Source organism: Aegilops tauschii, chromosome 4 (genome assembly GCF_002575655.3).
Source record: "Aegilops tauschii subsp. strangulata cultivar AL8/78 chromosome 4, Aet v6.0, whole genome shotgun sequence".
NCBI lineage: Eukaryota > Viridiplantae > Streptophyta > Magnoliopsida > Poales > Poaceae > Aegilops > Aegilops tauschii.
In genome coordinates this window covers 442,669,034-442,679,769 of record NC_053038.3, presented here as the reverse complement: position 1 = coordinate 442,679,769, position 10,736 = coordinate 442,669,034, and the positions used below count along the sequence as shown (strand labels likewise).

The window sequence follows — 10,736 nt, the reverse complement described above, 5'->3', positions numbered from 1 at the left end:
GATGGAAATAATACAGGATTGAAGTGGCATGCCCACTTGAATTTTACAGGATTAGTAAGGAGTGTTTGATGTCACAGAAAAATAAAGGAATTATAGAAAAAAGATTGAAATGGAGGTTATCTTTCCTATGAAATGCAGTACAAAAGTTGCGTATAAAAATTTCTTGTGGAATCCAATGTTATAAATCAAAGAACCAATGTAGAAAAAATTGCGAATCCTCTGAAAATCCTATAGAATTCGTTTGAACCAAAATAGGCCCTACTGTGCCGAAACTATTTGAAACCACTTTGGGGATTGGCCTCTTTGTTTGTCCATGTCTAATCTAGGGGTGCAACATCACATCACTTTGGGTCAAATGGCTTATCGCTGTCCCCGATCATGGCTGCAAAATCGCCAATAAATGAAGAGACAAACAATCCAACAGGTACTAGGTCTATTTCCTCGAGTCGTGTGGTACTACTGCGCTACACCTTTTCATGCCACACAAAATGAGTTCTGTGGTAAAAAAAATTAAACAAAAATAGAAGAGCAAGAAGCGTAGGTAGATAGTGAGCATTTTCCAAAATGAAACTGGAAAACCCAATTGGAGGATGTAGTAAAATACGATTCACCAGAGCAACTAAGATTTTTACAGAATTCTGAGAAGAGATGGCTAGGCCGAGACCTGCGAGCTGAGATCGAGAAATAGGCATGTGTGCAGAGAGACGCTCCCTGTTCACGTCCTATTACATCTGATCGAGTAGTCGCGCCCATTTCCACACTGCAAAGATGAAGTGGCATGCAAGCAACCGGAAGGAGGCCGCTGCCGCAAACCCAAACAAGAAAGAACATAGAGCAGTAATTTACATACGTACGTCTAGTCTACCACATGTACTACACATAATCACATTTTACAGGGTGGCCATGCGTGCTCTGCACTCCTACTGACGAGGCGCCCCTGCAGCGGCCGCGCGGCAGCTCGCGGCAGGCGCGGAGGTGACGGCGCCGTGCGGCAGTGGGCTGGCGAACACGGCCTCCCACACGTCGCCGAAGGCGTCGACGATGTCGCGGCGGTGGCGCTGGTCGTTCAGCGCCAGGAAGCACCGCAGCAGGCGCTCCAGCCCGTCGGCGTCGTAGATGCCGCGGCCCACCACCATCTCCGCCATGGACAGCCGGAAGTCGGCCCGGGGGTCGTCCGAGCGCTTCACCACCGCGAAGCTCCCGGCCACCACCGCCTCCGCCGCGGCGGCCGCCGCGACGCCGGAGCTCCCGCTCACCCCCGACGAGGTCTCCGTCGCGGTGGACGTGACCAGCGTCGCCTCCGCCTCGACGCTGCGGCTGCTGTACGCGCTCGGCTCCTCGCTGCTGCTGAACCACCCGCTGTCGCCGGACGACAGGCTCTCAATGGCCGCCTTGCGGTGGAGCCGGCGGCGGCGCCGGGAGCGCCGCAGCCGGCGCCGCGCGTCGATCTTGAGGCGAGGCGTGTCGTCGCCGTCGGTGGCGGCCTCGATGACGTGCCAGTGAGAGCTCTTCAGCCAGCGGTAGGCGGGCGTTCCGCGGGCCGGAGGGAGGTCGTCTGCAGTGTAGTCGGCAGCGCAGCCCCTGGCGCTGCAGGTCTCCGGCGGCAGCGGCCGCCGGTGAGTGAGGCCGCGCGGACAGCATCCGCCTGCGGGGGGTGTGAAGGCCGGCGAGTGGTGCTTGGCGAGGAGGTTGGTGGCCGGGGTGACCACGGCGGCGGCGGACGGGGAGCGGCAAGAATGGAAGAGGCGCTTGGCCATGGGTGACGAGCAGCGCGCACGGCCGGTGCAGTGTGTTGTGGCGTAAATGAGGCTGGGATCGGCGGTTTATAGTGCGAAATGTGTGACGCGAGGGTGGGGGTTGGGGTTGGAGGAGGTCAGGACTCGGGAGGAGCCGGCAAGGCAAGCGAAAGAGGGGCATGGTTTTATTGGTGTGGAGCTGGGTGGGAAATGATCAGTGGCAGCGACTGCGTTTGTGGAGTACTCCATGCAAATACTGATGTGGAGCCTTGTTAAAAAAATGGACATACTTATGTAGCGAAATTGTTCTACGATGGTGTGAATTTGACTTATTCCACGAGAAATGCTCAATTGTGAGGCGCACAAATACACACCATTGCAGACAAACTTATAGCATTACTGAAACTCGTTTCATGGAGTTTAAGGGCTCCTTTGATTTAAAAGATTTTCATATGAAATTTAGTTGATTAGATCCTTAGGGCATCTTCAACACTCACCCGTAAATTTGCTCCAGTATGGGGGACCAGTCTACGGGCACTGATGCGGGAGCAAGCCATCCAACGCTCCCCGCATACATTTCAACCACTATTGAAACTAACCGGACGAAATTCATGCAAACACGACGGATTCAAAATAAACCGAATGAAATTCATTACATTTTGGACATTTTGTAACTAAAACTACACCGGACTAAGGTAAAACTAGTTTACGGGCGGCGCCGGCAGATATCCATTCCCACAACACGTATACTCTTGACTAGTCTACGATCGGCCGCGGATCTCCATTGTCTTGCTCATGTCCGGCAGCCCGCTCATCCTACTGCTGTGTGAGCCCTGGAGGTATATGCTTCAGCACAAAGGGTGGCTCGCTTCCCCATGTTCGGCAGCGCTGCTCATCGGAGTGGAACCGATGGGATGTGCTTCAGCCGTAGGGGAGGGGAATGACGATGGCCTGCCACCGGGCAAGACACCGGTTGTGTACGACGGCGTCGCCTCGGCGGTGGCCTTCATGGGACCCAAGCAGCGGCGGCCTCCCACGTTCTACTTCTCCTCGATGATGGCGGCGGGCACGGACGTGCTGGATACCGCCTCGTTGATCTCCATGAAGCCGGCTTCTTTCTCCGCCAGCAAGGTGCGATTACGCAAACGTTGACGGTGGATGGCGCGGCCGCAGGCACGGGAGGTGTGGTGCGACACAGCGTTGTCCACGACAACCATGATGCCTGTGCCACTGTGGTCCCCGGCATGCTAGCCTGGAACAACTCGCCACTCCTCGGCGAGCTGCCTTGGAGCAGCGAGGTGCTGAACGATGCGCCGGCTTGGAGCTTCTGCCTCCTCGAGCTGGCCTGCGACGACCTAGAGCATCGAGGGAGGTGGAGCAGAGAGTTGTTTGGCTCATGTCTGGCGTGCTCGACGGGCCACCCGGCCAGGTTTCATGTCGGAGAACTCATTCCTGCTAGCAGGATGCCATGGAGATTGTGGAGAAAATGGTGTGCAAGGAGTAGATGGGAGCGGAGTGTGGTGCGATTTTTGCCCGGCGGCTGGCATCGTTTAAATAGAGGGGGGAGGGGGAGCCAACGGGCGTTGTGTTTAACAACGGGCGGCTCGCGAACGGACGTGTGGCCGGAGTAGAATCCTCGGCACATGCGCGAGTTTAATGGAGGAAGGCGAGCAGTCTCTGGTCGTATGAATGCGGCGAGGAGGCGTGTTCAGCTGGACGTGCAGCGGGCGGCGCTCTCTGGGGCGACGCGCCGCTTCAATACCAGTGCTGTGAGAGGTTGCGTTCGCTCAGGGCCGACATCAATGCGGAACGGCCGCTCTACAACGACATAAATGTGGCCAGCTGGCACCGGGGGCGAGAGAGGGGTTTTTTGATGGGCCAGGGCGGTCAGACGCGGGCGTGACAGCAGTCCTGACGCTAGCAAAGCCCTCCTAGTTTGTCTCCGGTTTGCGGGAAAAAGTACTTTCGGACCGCCTGCTGACTGATATAGGCCTGCGTTGGATGACACAACACGTTCGGACCGCATGATCCGGGCGTACGCGGGTTGTTTGAGAGTCGGTGTTGGAGATGCCCTTAGGAATTTTTTCTATGCTGGTTATTTGATTCATATGATTGAATCCTATATGAATTTCTTTAGGAATTTTTTATACCAGTTCCCATAGGATTTCTAGCCTCCACTCAAATCTCTACGAAAGAATTCTATGTTTCTCCCATGATGCAATCAAATAACCCGCACTCATAAAGGATTGAGATGAGCATAACATTTCGATCCTGTGTTTTTTTCTATTCCCGTATTTTTAAAATCCTACGAATCAAAGAGGTCTTAAAGATTGAGAAAAGGACCATGGACGTCTATTCTTAACCTCTAAGTCGTCTATTATCAACGCGCACACAAGACATCAAACCTGAAAATATAATTGGTTGTATGATTACTACTGTTAATCGTGCAAGCACTGCTTGGTTCTCTATTAGTATTAGCTTTGAGAAGGGACCAACTCAATGTAACTATGTTAGAATCTTTTTGAATCGCGGGAATGAAAGACAATTAAATAAAAACCCACTAAAACTTGGCCGAATGCGTACAATAAATTACTGAAGCAGTTATTGGATAGATGGAAAATATGTAGCGTCTCGACCTAAAAAATAAAGTGTAGACAAAGGTACATTGCACATTGACATTTCTATGGAATTCAGGACACATGAAGATAAACCATAGGAATTTTGGTAGCATTGTTTTTTTTCCTCGAAAGACTACATTCATATTTAATTTCTAAGGATTACAGTTGAATTAAAATTTATAAGGCATACTCTAAAGAAAGGTCTACAAGGGTCTAGTCAAATCTTACAACATAGAAAGGTCCATCATCATACTAGACTAGAAGGATTGTGCGCTTTACTGTGTCGTTCTTGTTGTTAGGTTTCTTAAGAAAATAATAACTCAATTTCAAAATATAAGGTGTATTACTTTTTTGAAAAGTCAAACATTTTAAGTTTGATCAAATTTGTAGAGAAATATATCAAAATCCATAATATCAAATCGGTATTTTAGATTCATCACGAAATGAATTTCCATACTTTTTTTGTTTAATATTGTGGATGTCGATATTTTTTCTCTGAACTTAGTCAAAGTAGTGCCCCTTATATTTTATAACTGATAGAATATTTAGTTTGGCGGGTGGGCAGATGATAGAGTGTGTTTTATTTTTATTTATAATACGGTGATTTGGTGGGCCTTTCGTGATGTGATTCTGTGTTATCCGCTAACCAACCTATATTTATGTGGGAAAATTTATGTGTCGGTGGTTGCATACTATATTGATGCTACAATATCACACGGTGGCACTTCTTTTTTCTAGGTGGTGGGAGGGTCCGCGGGATTCATATATTTTTATAGGTCGATTGCTGCTGATTGATTTGAAAAATCATTGACTCGGTAAAAATTGTAAACGAAATCAAAATTGAATGCCTCGGTTGAATGAAAGAGCTTCAAAATTTAAAAACATAGTCAATTAAAAGAATTGAATTAGAGAGCTTGAGAAATGTTGACCCGGTCAAAATCGGAGGACCCAGTTCTAAATTGAATACCTTAATTAATTATGAGGCCCTAAAAATATAGGAAGCATGATGAATAGTATAGAAGAATTGAATGATAAAGCTTTGAGAAATTGTTGACCCGGTCAAAATCAAGTGACCCAATTTTAATTGAAGACTTCAACTGAGTGTGGACTTTTTAAAACTAGGGAGCTTAGTGTTATAGAGGAGTAGCTAACTTAATTATTATTGGAAAATGGCATCCACGATTCAAATGTGGTTCTAAAACGATGGCATCGTGATTGATTTGATAGAGTAGTTGCTACTTTCATCTGGAGATTATCTCTATGTTGTTTACTACTCCCTCCGTTTTAAAATAAATGTCGCGGTTTCGGTACAAAGTCAGCACACTTTGTACCAAATTTGTGACACTTATTTAACGGAGGGAGTATTATTTTCTGAAGAAAAAAAGTTATCAGAATTTTAAGCATTTCAATAAACATCCAATCATTATGATTTATCCCATTCCATCGGTACCTTTTGTCGAAACATCACGGTGGAAAACTAAAAAATGAAATTAAAGTTAGAAAATGATGGATACTTGGATGGTATGAACCTACCTAGAAAAAAATTATTTTAAGTTGCTAAACAGCTTTCCTAAATTATTGCATTTATCTAGAATGTAATTTTAGGCTCTTCAATTTACAACCCCCCTTTAAGAAATAATTTATGGTTCTTTAGTTAATGAATACTATAGTTTGATAAAAACTCACTTCATGTTACAATTTTAATGTGGTAAATCATGTTAAACTCGTCTAGTTAAACCCTTTTTACATGTTTCATTGTATTGGTAACGATTTTTGGTGCAATCGGAACAACACATAGTTTGGATACCTCATCCAGGTTAACATGAAAATAGAAAAGATATATCCATCCTTATTGTTAATGTATTTTCTAGGATATACTGGATTATAAACCATTTGTCATGACTGTAGCTATTTTTGTCAGCAATTTAAGGAAAAAAATCACCGCAAACATAACCTAGCTATAATAAAGTAAATCATACTACCTTCGTCCTGGTTTATAAGTCCCCTTTCTATTTTCTGTCAAATTTTGACTAGAGATTTAACTAACAAAATATTAATGCATGTCACCAAAAATAGTTTCCAGTATATTATTTTTTATGACATGCATTAATATTTTGTTAGTTAAATTTAAGGTCAAAGTTTGGCACAGAATACAATGGGGATTAATAAACCAGGATGGAGGTAGTAATTGAAAACCATCCAACACACATATTTAAAAATTTAGGATTCATGTTTCTTTCATGTGAATGGTTGCACTATAAGCTTAAGCAATGTTGGAAAAGAATATCCCGGATGCGACTGTGGGAGTGTAAAACTTATGGCGTCGCGAGTAAAGTTAATATTGTATATCAGGTACGTATATGTTTGGCTTCAACATACTGAATGTCGGATATCGGGTGATATATCGGACGATATGTAAGATATATCAGAGAAAAGATATCTGGATTTTTTTCAATGTTTTTCATTATTTTTCAGTAAAAGTAAAATGTATGATTCCAATGCTCTAGCACAACAACTTTAGATTCCAAGTTTATGGACTTGGTAATTAAGAAACTATTTGAGACAAATTCACAAAATCCTTTCTCTAGTATTAGAAAAAAATATGTAATATATGTGTATCCACAAAAAATTATGCATGACTTTAATATACAATGAAGTTGTAAATATTTATTCTTTTTTTCATTGCTTTCTGATACAAAATTGTGTTCACCGACCTACCGTCTATAATAGTGGGTAGACTGGGTCACATATCGGCCATATCAATTGATAATTTGGGCCATATCGGATGATATGGGCGAAGCTGATATTTACAAAATAATATATTATATTTATATCAGTAGAGCCCGAAAACTGATATATTGGCCTATATATCGGTCGTATCGGCATAGATTTAAAAGCTTGGTCGTAATAGATTTGATCGGACCCTATTTCTAAGTTGTCTAATGATACGTCTCCAGCGTATCTACAATTTTTGATTGTTCCATGCTAGTATATTATCTGTTTTGTATGTTTTATATGCATTAATATGCTATTTTATATTATTTTTGGGACTAACTTATTAACCTAGAGCCCAGTGTCAGTTTCTATTTTTCCTTGTTTTTGAGTTTTGCAGAAAAAGAATATCAAACAGAGTTCAAACGAAATAAAACTTTAGGATGATTTTTATTGGACCAGAGGACACACGTAGTACTTGGAAACCAAGTCAGAAGAGTCCTGAGGCGACAGCAAGGGTGCAAGGCGCGCCCCAGGGGGGAGGGGGAGCCCCCTACCTTGTGGGTCCCTCGGAGCTCCTCTAACCCTATTCTTCGGTCTATAAATTCCCAAATATTCCCAAACCACCAGAAGCGTCCACCAAAATACTTTTCCGCCGCCATAACCTTCTGTTCCCGTGAGATCTCATCTTGGGGCCTTTTCGGCATCCTGCCCGAGGGGGATTCGATCACGGAGGGCATCTACATCAACCCTATTGCCCTTCCGATGAAGCGTGAGTAGTTTACCACAGACCTACGGGTGCATAGCTAGTAGCTAGATGTCTTCTTCTCTCTCTTTGATTCTCAATACCATGTTCTCCTCGATGTTCTTGGAGACCTATCCGATGTAATCTTCTTTTGCGGTGTGTTTGTCGAGATCGATGAATTGTGGATTTATGATCAGCTTATCTACGAATATTATTTGAATATTCTCTGAATTCTTATATGCATGATTTGATATCTTTGTATTTCTCTTCGAATTATTGGTTTGGTTCGGCCAACTAGATTGGTTTCTTTTTTGCAATGGGAGAGGTGCTTAGTTTTGGGTTTCAATCTTGCGTGATTTCACCCAGTGACAAAGTAGGGTAGCGAGACACGTATTGTATTGTTGCCATCAAGGATAAAAATATGGGGTTTTCATTATATTGCTTGAGTTTATCCCTCTACATCATGTTATCTTACTTAAGGTGTTACTCCGTTCTTTATGAACTTAATACTCTAGATGCATGCTGGATAGCGGTCGATGTGTGGAGTAAGTAGTAGATGCAGGCAAGAGTCGGTCTACTTGACATGGACGTGATGCCTATATTCATAATCATTGCCTTGGATATCGTCATAACTTTGCGCTTTTCTATTAATTGCTCCACGGTAATTTGTTCATCCACCGTATTATTTTCCTTCAACAGAGAAGCCTGTGAAACCTATGACCCCCGGGTCTATTTTCCTTCATATATTTTCAGATCTATATACCAAAAATACCAAAAATACCTTGCTGTAATTTATTTACTTTTACGTTTTAGTAATATTTTATATCTATCTCTATCAGATCTCACATTTGCAAGTGACCGTGAAGGGATTGACAACCCCTTTTTTGCGTTGGGTGCAAGTGTTTGATTGTTTGTGTAGTTGCATATATTGGGGACTTGCGTGTTTCTCCTACTGGACTGATACCTTGGTTTTCTTAACTGAGGGAAATACTTATCTCTAATTTGCGCATCATCCTTTCCTCTCTTCAAGGGAAAAACCAACGCGAGCTTAAGAAGTAGCATCTACTTTTTTGTGAAATTAAGTGATCATTGATACGTCTCCGTCATATCTATATTTTTATTGTTCCATGCCAATATTCGACCACTTTCACATACTTTTGGCAACTTTTTATATACTATTTTTGGGACTAACATATTGATCCAGTGCCCAGTGTCAGTTCCTGTTTGTTGCATGTTTTTTGTTTCATAGAATATCCATATCAAACGGAGTCCAAACGCGATAAAAACTTACGGAGATTTTTTTTGGAATATATGTGATTTTTGGGAAAAAGAATCAACGTGAGACGATGCTCGAGGGGCCCACAAGGATGGAGGGCGCGCCCCTGGTCCTTGTGGCCACCCCATAAGGCGGTTGGTTCCCTTCTTCTGGCGCAAGAAGGCAAATATCCGGATAAAAATCGTGTTAAAATTTCAGCCCAATCGGAGTTACGGATCTCCGGGAATTTAAGAAACGGTGAAAGGCCAGAATCAGGGAGCGCATAAACAGAAGGAAACAGGGAGAGAGATCCAACCTCGGAGGGGCTCCCGCCCCTCTGCCGCCATGGAAGCCAAGGACCAGAGGGGAAACCTTCTCCCATCTAGGGGGAAGGTCAAGGAAGAAGAAGAAGAAGAAGAAGGGGGGGGGGCTCTCTCCCCCTCTCTCCCGGTGGCGCCGGAACACCGTCGGAGCCATCATCGCAACGACAATCTACACAAACAACTTCGCCACCGTCATCACCAACTCTCTCCCCCTCTATGCAGCGGTGTAATACCCCTTCTCCCTGCTGTAATCTCTACTTGAACATGGTGCTCAACTCTATATATTAATTTCCCAATGATGTATGGCTATCCTATGATGTTTGAGTAGATTCATTTTGTCCAATGGGTTCATTGATGATCGTGATTGGTTTGAGTTGCATGTTTTATTATTGGTGTTGTCCTATGGTGCTCTTCGTGTCACGCAAGCGTGAGGGATCCCCGCTGTAGGGTTTGCAATATGTTCATGGTTTGCTTATTGTCTGTGTTGCGTGAGTGATAGAAACACAAACACGGATAAGTGGGTTATGGCGTATGGGAATAAAGGGGACTTGATACTTTAATGCTATGGTTAGGTTTTACCTGAATGATCTTTAGTAGTTACGGATGTTTGCTAGAGTTCCAATCATAAGTGCATGTGATCCAAGAAGATAAAGTATGTTAGCTTATGCATCTCCCTCATATAAAATTGCAATAGTGATTACCGGTCTAGTTATCGATTGCCTGAGGACAAATAACTTTCTTCTGACAAAAAGCTCTCTACTAAAACTAAATTAGTTGTGTCTTTATCTAAACAACCCCTAGTTTCTATTTACGTGTTCTTTATTATCTTGCAAACCTATCCTATCACACCAACAAAGTACTTCTAGTTTCATACTTGTTCTAGGTAAAGCAAACGTTAAGCGTGCGTAGAGTTGTATCGGTGGTCGATAGAACTTGAGGGAATATTTGTTCTACATTTAGCTCCTCATTGGGTTCGACACTTTTACTTATCGAAAGAGGCTACAATTGATCCCCTATACTTGTGGGTTATCAAGACCTTTTTCTGGCGCCATTGCCGGGAGCAATAGCGTGGGGTGAATATTCTCGTGTATGCTTGTTTGCTTTATCACTAAGTAATTTTTATTTTCTGTTCTAAGTTGTTTTCTATCTTTATTTATGGGTAGGAAACGCAAAATACCAAGAAAAAAATAGTTGTACTTACTAAACCAATGGTTGAAGAACCACCTAAAATCTATCATACTATTGAAGCTTTCTACTTGGATCATCTTCGATCCATTTGTGCTCCTGCTGAAAACCCAACTAGCCTAGTTGAGGGAAAATCATTAAATGAGCATGCTTATTTTGTGT

At 43.7% G+C, this 10,736-nt stretch overlaps 1 protein-coding gene across 1 annotated transcript; it reads right to left on the bottom strand.

Moving 5' to 3' along the window:
• Positions 1–677: 677 nt before the first annotated feature.
• LOC109743326 (uncharacterized) lies at positions 678–1,983 on the bottom strand. The gene has a single exon (XM_020302404.4). It carries the CDS (start codon positions 1,755–1,757, stop codon positions 921–923), a length of 837 nt encoding a protein of 278 aa, XP_020157993.1. The 5' UTR covers positions 1,758–1,983; the 3' UTR covers positions 678–920.
• Between the last annotated feature and the right edge of the window lie 8,753 nt (positions 1,984–10,736).

What these genes read in the sequence shown, in the direction of transcription:
- LOC109743326 (XM_020302404.4), bottom strand. Translation starts at nt 1,757, where the DNA reads ATGGCCAAGCGCCTCTTCCATTCTTGCCGCTCCCCGTCCGCCGCCGCC.